At 43.6% G+C, this 13663-nt stretch overlaps 1 protein-coding gene across 6 annotated transcripts in view; it reads right to left on the bottom strand.

Moving 5' to 3' along the window:
• LOC127006615 (nitric oxide synthase-like protein) overlaps positions 1-11747 on the bottom strand; it is a 173529-nt gene extending 161782 nt beyond the window's left edge. For 5 of the 6 annotated variants that reach the window (XM_050876717.1, XM_050876722.1, XM_050876718.1 and 2 more), the window contains exon 1: positions 384-535. Coding sequence is in view for 2 of the 6 variants with exons in the window: in XM_050876715.1 (XP_050732672.1) it covers positions 384-452 (69 nt within the window). In the remaining 4 variants the exon portion in view is untranslated. Of the gene's footprint in view, positions 1-383; positions 536-11657 lie in introns of those variants that run through there. The other variant, XM_050876720.1, reaches the window with a different exon arrangement.
• Positions 11748-13663: the final 1916 nt, after the last annotated feature.

The following is a 13663-nucleotide window of genomic DNA, read 5'->3' as shown; positions in this document are numbered from 1 at the left end:
ATATAAAATTTGACATCAGTCGCTCATTTTTTTTTATATACTCAAGATGTACCTTTTCATACCAGACAGTTACCAGACAAAAAACAAATATTCCACCTTCAGATGTTCTTTTTTTTATACAAAAAGTTTTCATTTTCGTTACAGATGTGTCCTCCCGTTAAACAAAATACATTTGCCAGAATAAAAGTGGTTCCTGCTTCACCACTTTCAACCATCAGCATACCACGTGTGTTGCATTGTAGAAGCAAATCACAATACACAATGGAGACCTCTAGGATGGAAAACAAACTAGGAACACAATACTCTCTCTCTCTCTCTCTCTCTCACACACACACACACACACACACACACACACACAAAACACAACTAATACGCGTACATACTTGGTTATACACAGGATCCGTTTGAAGGCGTACCACCTGAGCGCTACACGTATACACGCGCACACACATATACAGGCACGCGGACAGACAGGTGGGAGCAGGTAGGTAAGGCGTCCAGACCAGACCTATCCAACCAGCGGGAGCGTCGGGCTAACACTGACTCTGACCCCGAAGACCCGGCTATATAAGTACTGAGCTGAATACACACACACACACACACACACACACACACACACACACACACACACACACACACACACGATCAGGCAGAATGTAATTGTGTTTTTTATCTTATTCACAGGTAAACGCTAAGACTTGATAACAGGTGTGAAAACTACTTACTGAAAGATAGATAAATAGATAGATAGATAGATAGATAGATAGATAGAGAGAGAGAGAGAGAGAGAGAGAGAGAGAGAGAGAGAGAGAGAGAGAGAGAGAGAGAGAGAGAGAGAGAGAGAGAGAGTAGGAGAATGAAATTAGAAAAAAAAAAGAAAACAAATTAAGGCAAGAGGGAAGAAAAGACGAGGACAAGAGAGAAAAAAAGGGAAGAGAAAAGAAAAGAAAGAGAGAAAGAGAAGAATGAGAAATGTAAACAGCCAAACTTCAACACTTAAATGAGCATAGGTCCTCCTCCTTCTCTTTTTCCTCTCTCCGTTTACCCGTTCTCTCTTCTCTCCTTCACCTTCTTCTACTTACTTTTCCAAACTACTTTTTGTTCTTATTTATCTTTTATTTCCTTTTTCGTTCTCTCTTGTTTTCCATTTTCCTCCTCCTCCTTCTTCCTTTCTTTCCTACTTTCCTTTCTTCCCTTCCGTCTTTTAGTTCTCTACCTCCTAGACCTGTTTCCCTCCTCCTCCTCTTCCTCTTAATTCGTTATATCTTCCTTTTCTTCCTTTACTTTCCCTCCCTTATTCTCCCTTATTCTCACTCATCTTTTTTTGTATTCCACTTCTCCTCCTCCTTCTCCTCTTTCACTACGTCTCCCTTTTCTCCCTTTACTTCTTATTCTCATTCATCGTTTAGGTATCCACCCTCCTCCTCCTCCTCCTCCTCCTCCTCCTCCTTTATTGTTCCCGGCGTGCTCAGGGAGGAAATTAGAGGCATCTGTGTTGCTTTTTTTTTTACCTTCCTTGATTAATAACGAAGAAAAAACGGATCTATCACTCATTAATGGCAAAAAAGACGAGAAAAAAAGGTAGAAATAAATCACCTTCCTACTGTGTCATCACCATCCGCCCCCACCGCCATCATTATCATCACTATCATTCTTATTATTATCACTGTCATCATCATAATTACCACCACCATCACCATCATTATCGTCATCACCACTATAATCACCATCATCACAAGTATCATCACCATTATCATTGTTGCTGTTGTCTTCACCATCTTCACTTTTTTCTCGTCCCCTGTCAACATCACTATCACCACTACCGTTGTCTCTACTACCTCCATCACCATCTTTCCCTCCACGGTACCCATCATCATCATTTGCTTCCTTTCACCATCACCATCATCATCACCATCATTTCTTCTATCACCACCACTACTGCCACTAAAGTAACCCCATCACCACTTCCAATATCTGCACTCTTCACCGTTTTCATCACCATCATTACCATCATCATCATCACCACCACCACCTCCGCCACCACAGTGACCACCGTTATCTGGGAAGCCCACCACTGCCTCTTGGAAAACCCAGTCTCCTCCTCCACCACCTCCTCCTTTTCCTCCTCCTTTCTTCTTCCCTTCTCTGAGTTTTATATAATTTTATCGCAATTATACGTTCCTTCTCTGCATTTCTTCCTCCTACCTTCCTTCCTTCCTTTCTTTCTTCCTCACTCCTTCCCTCCCTTTTCTTCCTTATCCAACTCTTCATAAACCTGTTCTCTCCCGCTTCCACTTCCTTTATTCTTTATCTCCCTCCATCCTTCCTACTCACACTTTCCTTCCTTGGCATTTCCTTACCATCCCTCTCCCTTCATCGCTACCTTCGTCCCTTCCCTCCCTTTCTTCATCCCTCCTCTACTTTTCCTCTTCCCATCCCTTTGCTACCACCCTTCCCATCAACCTCTCAATCTCCCTGCTCTTCTGCCTTTCATTTCTCTCCCCTTCTTCTCTTCGCCCCTTCCTCCTCCTCCTTCATCTTTTCTGTCTTGTCCTACCACACGTAGATTACTAGTAGTAGCGGTAGTAAACATACACCCTCGCCATAGACCGATAGGTCTTCTAGTGTCTGTTCTTCCTATGTAGTCCTATGTATTCCTCCTCCTCCTCCTCCTCCTCCTCCTCTTCACCTACCTTCATTCCTTCCTGTCTCCATACCTTCCCATCTCCCTTCCTGTCTCTCCATCCCTTCCTCAAACATTGTCTTTCCTCTCCCTCACCCTCTTCGTCCTTTCATTGCTGACTTTCTCCCTTCACCCCCCTCACCCCCCGTCCCCCCACCCCTGTTCACCTGTCCGGCTCCACAACAAGTGCGCAATGTCTTCTGAAGGTCAAGAATGTGTTTGTGAGTGATGGAAAGAATTTTGCTTTGACTTTTAACGAAGAAGAAAAAATATGGAAAAGGTTTGCACATAAAAAAATGAATAAATAAAAATAAGCACATAGACAATACATGATAAAAAAAAAAAATGAAAACAACGCAAGAGAAAGTTTTCACATCAAAAATAGATACAAATAAGTACATAAACAGTTGATAAACAAATATACACAAGGAAAAATATAAGAAAAAATGACAAAGAAAAAGGTATAGACAGACAAAAAGGATTTGCATAAAAAGAATAAACAAAAATAAGTACGTAGACAATAAAAAAAAAGACATGAAAAAAGTACAGACAGAGAGAGGGAGGGTTTGCACATAAAAAAAAAAAAGATACGTACAAATAAAAACAATAAACAAACACAAAACGTAATAGACAATAATATATTTTTTTGTTCAAGAGCCACGTAGGCAATTACAAGGGAAAAACACGTGAGCCAGTGACATAACACCTTAGGTAATACTTCCAAGGAGGTGACATTTCCACCACACACACAGATACACAATCTCTCTCTCTCTCTCTCTCTCTCTCTCTCTCTCTCTCTCTCTCTTGCTCAATATTTCCCCTCCTGCACCCTTTCCTGACTTTCACTTTTCACCTTATTTTTCCTCCTGTCTCCCCTACCCATTCTCAACCTCGTTCTTCCTCCTCTTCCTACTCCCTATAACCTTCTTCCCCATGGTGAAAGCCGGATAGGAGCGAGGCGGTGGGGAGGAAACGGGGAGAAAATGCGACGAAAAACTGAAGGAGAGAGAGAGAGAGAGAGAGAGAGAGAGAGAGAGAGAGAGAGAGAGAGAGAGAGAGAGAGAGAGAGAGAGAGAGAGAGAGAGAGAGAGAGAATGCGGTGGCCATAATTATTATTTTCCAAGAGTTACAATGCAAGGTGAATCTCTCTCACACACACACACACACACACACACACACACACACACACACACAATTGCTTCACGCGGTCCTACTAGTCCTACGTCGTTTTCCTCACGTAACCAACATGTAACTAGCCCTGCTTCATGGTTCATTCCCCGTATAAAGGTCACGCACCAGCACCAACACTCACGGGCCGCGGCCCGCGACACACCACTATGCACCCCGGGCCGCCGCTGCCTCAACAAAGAAAGTAGGTGAAAGCCAGACGGCAGGAAACACACTGCTTGTAATGATATAGGGCTGGTGAAGGAGTTATGAATGCAATGCTTACTATACGAAACAGTAAGGGAAAGGTGAAGTTGGGCGAATACAGTAATGATATAGGGATGCCGAATGGGTTCTGAGTGCAATGCTTAAATACTCGAATCAGTAAGATAAAGGTAAAGTTGGGTGCATAGGCAATAGCTGCATGATGCTGCGGTGCTCAACTCCGTCGCATTGGCCCTTTGAGCGTGTGGTGTGGGAAGAACCCAATACCCCAGGACACGGGCCAGTGTGAAGTCCTGGATTGCCAAAGTTTACCTTCCCCAGGTTTCCCTAGATACCCTTTTGTCGAATGAGTAGTTGGGTGAGCTGCACGTCGACTACCTGGGCCGGATTTCAAACCCAGGACTCGCGGAATCTCAGCTAGGCACGCTAACAACTCCTCCACTGAGAAGCTACGAATCAGTGGTAGAGAGGAAATTGATGTGCAGTGATATGATAAGGATGATGATAAATTTTCTCTTATGTAATATTGTTTTATATACTTTTGTGATGACTCCCTTTTTATTATAATTATATTTCTTCTCTTGTGCCATTACTTCTCTCTCTCTCTCTCTCTCTCTCTCTCTCTCTCTCTCTCTCTCTCTCTCTCTCTCTCTCTCTCTCTCTCTCTCTCTCCATTTGTCTATATAGCTCATATATGTAATTCTCTATCTACTTCGGTCTTTTGCTCTTTTCTTTTTTTCTATAAAAGATTTACACTTATATGCATTTATTTCCCTTTTTCATTATCATCATCAGTATCACCACTATCACCATCACTACCGTCACCACCATCATCACTACAGCCGGCGCCAAAAAAATCATCGCACACTTATAATATCGACGCTCTAACGCTACGCATTTATTTTGGCTTGTCAACCATATGGGTTGTTACTATGGTAAAACAAATCCTCGTCTGTAGTGAAGTAAAATTTAGTGATGATGGTGGTGACGGTAGTGATGGTGATAGTGGTGATACTGATGACGATAATGAAAAGGGAAAATTAACGCATATAAGTGTATAACTTTTATAGAAAAAAAAAGAGCAAAAAACAGAAGTAGATAGAATTATACGTAGATGAGCTATATAGACAAATGTATATAATGACTAAAAACAGAGAGAGAGAGAGAGAGAGAGAGAGAGAGAGAGAGAGAGAGAGAGAGAGAGAGAGAGAGAGAGAGAGAGAGAGAGAGAGAGAGAGAAAGTAATATACATAATGACACAAGAGAAGAAACATCATTATAATAAAAAAGGATTCATCACCACAAAAGGATAAAAAACAATATTACATAAGAGGCAATAAAAAAATCTTTGGCAAAACAGAAAAAAGAATAATTACATAAACAATAATGAAGGAAAAAATGAGAAACGAGAGAAAATAACACGCAGGAAATAAGTGAATGACAGCTCGAGGCAGACGTGAGATAAATGCTGCACTCAACTAGTGTGCGCGCGCGCGCGCGTGTGTGTGTGTGTGTGTGTGTGTGTGTGTGTGTGTGTGTGTGTGTGTGTGTGTGTGTGTGTGTGTGTGTGTGTCGGCCAGTGTTTTTATTTTCTCTTTAAACTGACAAATGTACGTATTGCACTAACCTTCACACACACACACACACACACACACACACACACACACACACACACACTGTTCTTTCAATAAAAACGTTACGTAAATGATTTTGATATTTCCCCTGGCCATCTCTCTCTCTCTCTCTCTCTCTCTCTCTCTCTCTCTCTCTCTCTGTATTGACAGCTTGTAGGAAAAAGGAAGTGGAAACGCCAGTAGGACCACCAGAAAAGAGGAGGAGGAGGAGGAGGAGATGGAGGAGGAGAAGATGGAGGAGGAGGTGGAGGCGGAGGAAGTGGAGAAGGGAGTGTAGGGGGTAGCGGAGATCGAGGCGTAGGAGGAGGAGGAGGAGGAGGAAAAGGAGGATAGGCAGAGGCTGAGCAATGGGTTATCTGTGGAGGAAGATTACTAGTGGAAAGATATTTGCCAGCCTCACGCAATCTCTCCGCCTACTCATTCTCTTCCTTTTCTTCTTCCTCCTACTCCTTATACTCCTCAAGATCCTATTTTACCATCACGCTTTAACCACCTGTATACCTTTCCTCCTCATCCTCGTTTTCCTCCTCCTCCTCCTGTCATTACGCAGTTTAGCAAGCAAGGATCAAAACACACACACACACACACACACACACACACACACACACACACACACACAGCCACAGATCCTCGCCTCAAAAAAGGAAGGATCGAAGAGGATTTGCCCATAAAAAAAGGTTTACCGACAAAAAATAAATATTAAACACTGTCCCCTATATAAAACGATTCAGTGTCTCTTTCAAAACCACTGCCAGGGAAAAAACTAAAAACGGGAAGAGCAATGAAAAACGATTAGCGTAATAGGAGGGAGAGCGGTGTTGTATTACTTTTCTTCATCCTCTCTTTCCTTCTCTTCCTCTTCTTTCTCCTTCCTCCTCCTCCTCCTTCTCTAAAGATACAAAGTCTGAACCTTTATTAGTCCATGTAACAAATGAAGGATGACTCCCCTTCTCTCTCTCTCTCTCCTACCTACCTACATAACAGCCTCCCTCTACCCACCTACACATACCCTTTTCAACCGCTCTTTCGCCTGCCTCCCTATCCTCTGCACCTCTCTCTGGCCCCCTCTGATATATTCTGACAAGGTATGGCAGCCCAGTGGCCCTGTCATGTCTCTGTCAAGCCCCTGCCGTCCATACATTCATCACACTAGCCACTGTGTCTCAGGTGCAGTTTGACCTATACCTGGGAAGATTTTTTATTTTTTATTATTGGCTATATAATCTTCGGGTTAATTTAGTTTCGCTGGTAGTCTCTCTCTCTCTCTCTCTCGACACGAATATTTAATAGAAAGCGAAATAAAAGAAATAAAAACAAACCATAAATAATTAATTTTAACCACGTTGTAATCTTCACATTTACTTTCTTTCAGGCCACAAATGAATTCAATGCTTTACATCATCCTGTTAGGGGCAACATATTAAAGGTATGCGATCCTGACCAATGTCTAATAGATAATAATAATAATAATAATAATAATAATAATAATAATAATAATAACAGCAACAATAATAGGTTGGGGTCGTTATTTGTCTGCCTATTTATTAATCATTCTGAATACATTACGACTTCAACTTTTGCTGCACTCACCAAACCCTCCTATCCCTGCCTTCCTGTCGCTCATAAACTTCGCTGAACTTTGATTTTAATTCCAAAACTCCTTGCTTGCATTACGCGAACTTCCTTTACTAAGCATTGAGTCACCCCTAAGAAGATACAGATTACGTGTGTCGAGGGATTTTTAAGGGTGGACTGTGGAGTAGCTGATACGAGGTTATATTTTGGGGTTATTTGAATTATTTGTTATTTTAAGCGCTTTTCATGTTGTTGATCGCTGTGGCTTTGTTTGCTGTTTCTTTAGAAGTTCTTTGGTTTATTTATTCCTTCGTTCTTAAAAAAAAAAAAAAAAAAAAAAAGCGGAGGTTGATATACGAAAAAAATGGTGCCACAATCTCTCTCTCTCTCTCTCTCTCTCTCTCTCTCTCTCTCTCTCTCTCTCTCTCTCTCTCCGCCCACTACATGCACATATATGGGCAAGCGAAATAAAACTATGCAATAAAAGTGCGTGCAAGGCGACGGTATGGGTTGTTAGGTACAGCCAGTGACACACACACACACACACACACACACACACACACACACACACACACACACACACACACACACACACACACACACACAGCATTTCACAGCACCCCTAGGTATTGGAACTCACAGGTAATTTAAGGACTGCAGCTGTACTCTCTCTCTCTCTCTCTCTCTCTCTCTCTCTCTCTCTCTCTCTCTCACACACACACACACACACACACACACACACACACACACACACACACACACACACACAAACGCCTTAGAGCTAGAGTTTAATTATATTCGTTGGTTTATTTCCTCATAAGAAATAAATATATATATATATATATATATATATATATATATATATATATATATATATATATATATATATATATATATATATATATATATATATATATATATATATATATATATATATATATATATATATATATATATATATATATATAGGCTCTGAATGTATCGAAGTTAACTATACGTAGTTTGTTACGTAGCGTTATATCAAGAAAACAAAGATGGATTATGAGAGATATTCCAATATACATCTTTCAAAATTATAGGGAGATGCAGACTACGATGACTAGCTAACACTGACAGTATGTTACTTCTATTATTTGTTGAGTCCTTGGGTCCAGCAACACGAGGGAGTGCACACTCTACAAATTAAACACCGTAGGAAGGTTACTATCTGCATGCACGTCCTCTGGTTGTCATTTATATATTTGTTATGAAAAGTAACCAGTCGTCATATAAATGTGTTCTGTTCATTTCAGGTACCCTTAATGAGACGGTAGGTAGCCATCAACGACTTCAAAAAATAACAATATCCAGGTACCGACAGTTATAAGACTGCACACCGTGGCCTTGATGGTTACTTCGTCCTCCTCTGAAAAAAAAGGAGCCATATATATGGTCTGAACATACGAAGTCACAGAACACTCACCAATACGTTTCTTTGCGAGCAGAAGCAGAAAGGAAACTGATTTCAACAGAGCGCGTCGGCGGCTGAACGAATGTGAACCGAATCTTACTACGGACGGATAACTCATTATCGTTTCGCGAGCAGGAGGAACATGCTTCATAAATATTTACACACACACACACACACACACACACTCTCACACACACACACACACACTGTTACAACACAATTATAAATAACCCATAACCACGTAAATAAACAAAATAGTACGTATTATGTATGTGAAAGGATAAAGATTCGTTTTATGGACGAGTCTATATCTCAAGTCCTACTTAAACCAACTGTTCTTTTGTTGTTATGTATGTCTTCTAGTAATCTTCAAACTTCCCGGAGAGCCATAAGAAAGAGTGTAAAGATCAAAACAAGTGTGAAAATACCGATGAAATGTGAGTGGGAAACTACGCGGCCGCAAAAGGCGGAGTGCATATAGCGTCCCGCGGCAGCCAAGACCCACGGCTCACCAGTCACAGCTAAAATCCAATAGGAATGTTCACACTCTTACTATCGGGGGGAGCTTTGCCCTCTCGACCCCCATGTGTTTTCATAGTTCGTCTCATTGGGCTACTCCGCCGCATAAAACGAGTCTTAACCGGAAAAGAGATGTGCTTTTTAAGTTTTAGTCACCAGCTGCTCCCGCGAAACAGTTAACCCATTAAAGCCTGATTTTTTTTCCACCTGCTAAATCTATTTTATTAATGGCCATTTTAATTAACAGTCATGTTAAGATAAGTGTATAACTGTATATCCTTGAAATCAATTTCATATTTGTATTTTTTACATTATAAGGTGTTACTGTTATACGGAATCAATGAGAACTGGTTTAAATTAGTCAAAACCAATGTTCTAGCATACAACTAGTATTACCTAAACATAACTAGTTTCACTTACGGATCTTGGGAAATAGATCGAAAAGGTTAAACCTAGTTTTAACTGAATATAATAGTCGAAACTAATTTCAGCAACAGCTTTGTACGACGAAACTGTATGTAACTAATCACCACAGTAAATAGAGGGAAAATTTGAGAAAGATATTTAAAATTTGCAAAGCGCATTGTTTATTCCTCCTCAGCAGTTTCACCTCTTTGAGAAGTGAAGCATACTTGTCTTGAGTATGGATGTTGTAGTGATGCTTTGCTATCGTCCCATATCAGTATGGTTTGTAAAAACTTCTCTTTTCATTCAGTTTCTGTTTCTGTTCCCGGTTCAGTAGGGTGGTCAGGTGAGCTGGAAGTTGCCATTTTATTGGGTATATCGGCACAGGAATCAGGAATATAATGTTATCCTTCTGACAGTTCACGATCAACTAACTGACGGTGAGCAAGCTACCCCATAATAACAACCACGGTGACTGAGTGACAGTCAGCGGAGCATTTGACCAAACCATACGAACCAAACATGACCCGACTGTTACTATTGTTGCTGACAGCTACCCTGGTCCTCAAAAACCATAATAGCCATGGCACTATTTTCACAATACACCGAAGTGGATTAAATATACTATCAAGACACCACTAATCTTATACGGATAATATATACATAATTTATGATCATCTAGAATAGATAAATTAGTTTTATGAAGTGTGTCACATATTAGCTGTTATAGCATATAGTTTTCAGTGAGGTGTCTGCCACGTAAATACTGGAACACCTAGTTCTCTTATACGGAGCACTTCTTGAAAGGAGAAAGAATCCAATTCAAGGACTATTTATTGTTGAAAATAGGGGATAATATTTCACGAAAGCGTCGCCTCCTCTGGCGGCGGCCGCGGAGACGGTACCGCCGACGAAGCCGCAAAATAGCTCGTAGAGGGTTTAGGGTGGGGGAGCATATTTAAACTATCCCAACCGAACTTTATGACCTAACACCCCTCTCGACCCCCCCTTATGTATGTGCGACTTATTTCTGCGAGGAGGTATTTCTAGCAACACAACGCCATGGCCGCCGCCAGAGGAGGCGACGCTTTCGTGAATTATTATCCCCTACTTTCAACAATAAATAGTCCCTGAATTGGATTCTTTCTCCTTTCCGGAAGTCACTTGTTACTGCACTGCATTCAGGGACCAAAAAAAAAATCCAGGTAAAGATTCGTTATAGGTCCGTGCCAGTATCTCATAATCTACTTTATGAAACATCACTATCTCTTCTTATATCTTTTCTACAAACCTTCAACAGTCATGGAAACGCTTTGAAAATCCAATTCAAGGACTTTTTTTACTCCTGAAAATAGGGGATAAAGTTTACGAAAGCGCGTCGCCTCCTCTGGCGGCGGCCGCGGCAACGCTGCAGCCGCCGCAGCCGTTAAATAGCTCGCAGAGGGTTTAAGGTCGGGGAGCATATTTAAACTACTCTTTCGACCCCCCTTTCTAACCCGGGGGGGGCGTAGCCCCCTCCGGGAACCCCCCCCCCCCCACCACATGTATAAGTGACTTATTTCAGCGAGGAGGTATTTCTCGCAACACCGGCTGCAGCGTCGCCGCGGCCGTCGCGGCCGTCGTAAACATTATCCCCTATTTTCAAGAGTAAAAAAAGTCCTTAAATTGGATTTTCAAAGCGTTTCCATGACTGTTGAAGGTTTGTAGAAAAGATATATGAAGAGATACTGATGTTTCATAAGGTAGGTATTGAGATACTGGCACGGACCTAAAACGAATCTTAAACCGAAATCCATGATGTAAGTATTAACTTTGCCCGAGGTGGCTAGGGTTTCGTAAATAATATCCAAATTCGGATGCTACTTAAAGTGTGCACTGAAAACTGTGACCATTAGCTCACGGAAGGCTTTAAGGGTTAAGTTCGCGCAGTGTTCAACTGTTCATTGTCGTCTGCTGAAATGGCCGCGTCTTCTCACACATGTTAGAGGCATTAACTTACCTTCTGGCCTGTAGGCGACAGTCCACAGAATGCTGGGCCAGGTGTGAAGACATGGGAACGACTTATGGATGGTGATGGTGGTGATGATGGTGGTGACGGCGGTGGTGGGGTGGTGCAAGGATCTTGGGGTGGTGGTCGTGGTAGTGGTGATGGTGCTGGCGGTGGTGGAGATGGTGGAGTAGTGGTAGTGGTGGTGACGGTAGTGATTGTGATGGTGGTGGTGATGGTGCTGGCGATGGTGGTGATGGGGTGGTGGTGGTGCTGGTGGTGATGGGGTAGTGGTGGTGATGGTAGTGATTGTAATGGTGGTGGTGGTGGTGATGGTGGGGTAGTGGTGGTAGTGGTGATGGTAGTGACTGTGATGGTGGTGGTGGTGGTGCTGGTGATGGTAGTGACTGTGATGGTGGTGGTGGTGGTGCTGGTGATGGTAGTGACTGTGATGGTGGTGGTGGTGGTGCTGGTGATGGTAGTGACTGTGATGGTGGTGGTGGTGGTGCTGGTGATGGCAGTGACTGTGATGGTGATGGCAGTGACTGTGATGGTGATGGTGGTGGTGCTGGTGATGGCAGTGACTGTGATGGTGATGGCAGTGACTGTGATGGTGGTGGTGGTGGTGCTGGTGATGGCAGTGACTGTGATGGTGATGGCAGTGACTGTGATGGTGATGGTGGTGGTGCTGGTGATGGCAGTGACTGTGATGGTGGTGGTGGTGGTGGTGCTGGTGATGGCAGTGACTGTGATGGTGATGGTGGTGGTGCTGGTGATGGTAGTGACTGTGATGGTGGTGGTGGTGGTGGTGCTGGTGATGGTAGTGACTGTGATGGTGGTGGTGGTGGTGGTGCTGGTGATGGTAGTGACTGTGATGGTGGTGGTGGTGCTGGTGCTGGTGATGGTGGTGACTGTGATGGTGGTGGTGGTGGTGATGGTGATGGTAGTGACTGTGATGGTGGTGGTGGTGCTGGTGATGGTGGTGACTGTGATGGTGGTGGTGGTGCTGGTGCTGGTGATGGTGGTGACTGTGATGGTGGTGGTGGTGCTGGTGCTGGTGATGGTAGTGACTGTGATGGTGGTGGTGGTGCTGGTGCTGGTGATGGTGGTGACTGTGATGGTGGTGGTGGTGGTGATGGTGATGGTAGTGACTGTGATGGTGGTGGTGGTGGTGATGGTGATGGTAGTGACTGTGATGGTGGTGGTGGTGCTGGTGCTGGTGATGGTGGTGACTGTGATGGTGGTGGTGGTGGTGATGGTGATGGTAGTGACTGTGATGGTGGTGGTGGTGGTGGTGCTGGTGATGGTAGTGACTGTGATGGTGGTGGTGGTGGTGGTGCTGGTGATGGCAGTGACTGTGATGGTGGTGGTGGTGGTGGTGCTGGTGATGGTAGTGACTGTGGTGGTGATGGTGCTGGTGCTGGTGATGGTGGTGACTGTGATGGTGGTGGTGGTGGTGATGGTGATGGTAGTGACTGTGGTGGTGATGGTGGTGACTGTGATGGTGGTGGTGGTGGTGATGGTGATGGTAGTGACTGTGGTGGTGATGGTGGTGGTGCTGGTGATGGTGGTGACTGTGGTGGTGATGGTGCTGGTGCTGGTGATGGTGGTGACTGTGATGGTGGTGGTGGTGGTGCTGGTGATGGTGGTGGTGGTGGTGATGGTGATGGTAGTGACTGTGATGGTGATGGTGCTGGTGCTGGTGATGGTGGTGACTGTGATGGTGGTGGTGATGGTGATGATAGTGACTGTGGTGGTGATGGTGGTGACTGTGATGGTGGTGGTGGTGGTGCTGGTGATGGTAGTGACTGTGATGGTGGTGGTGGTGGTGCTGGTAGTGACTGTGATGGTGGTGGTGCTGGTGATGGTAGTGACTGTGATGGTGGTGACTTGTGTTCACTTTCAGCTTCACAAACCCACACGAAAAGCCACACAGGTATCGTTTCTTTCTTATTCCTTTGTAAAGCGGGATAAGTAGTGGCTGGCGCACGTCTTCCATCACTCTCATACGCTGTAGC

This window comes from Eriocheir sinensis, chromosome 33 (assembly GCF_024679095.1).
Source record: "Eriocheir sinensis breed Jianghai 21 chromosome 33, ASM2467909v1, whole genome shotgun sequence".
Classification (NCBI taxonomy): domain Eukaryota; kingdom Metazoa; phylum Arthropoda; class Malacostraca; order Decapoda; family Varunidae; genus Eriocheir; species Eriocheir sinensis.
This window is presented reverse-complemented; position numbering and strand designations above follow the sequence as displayed.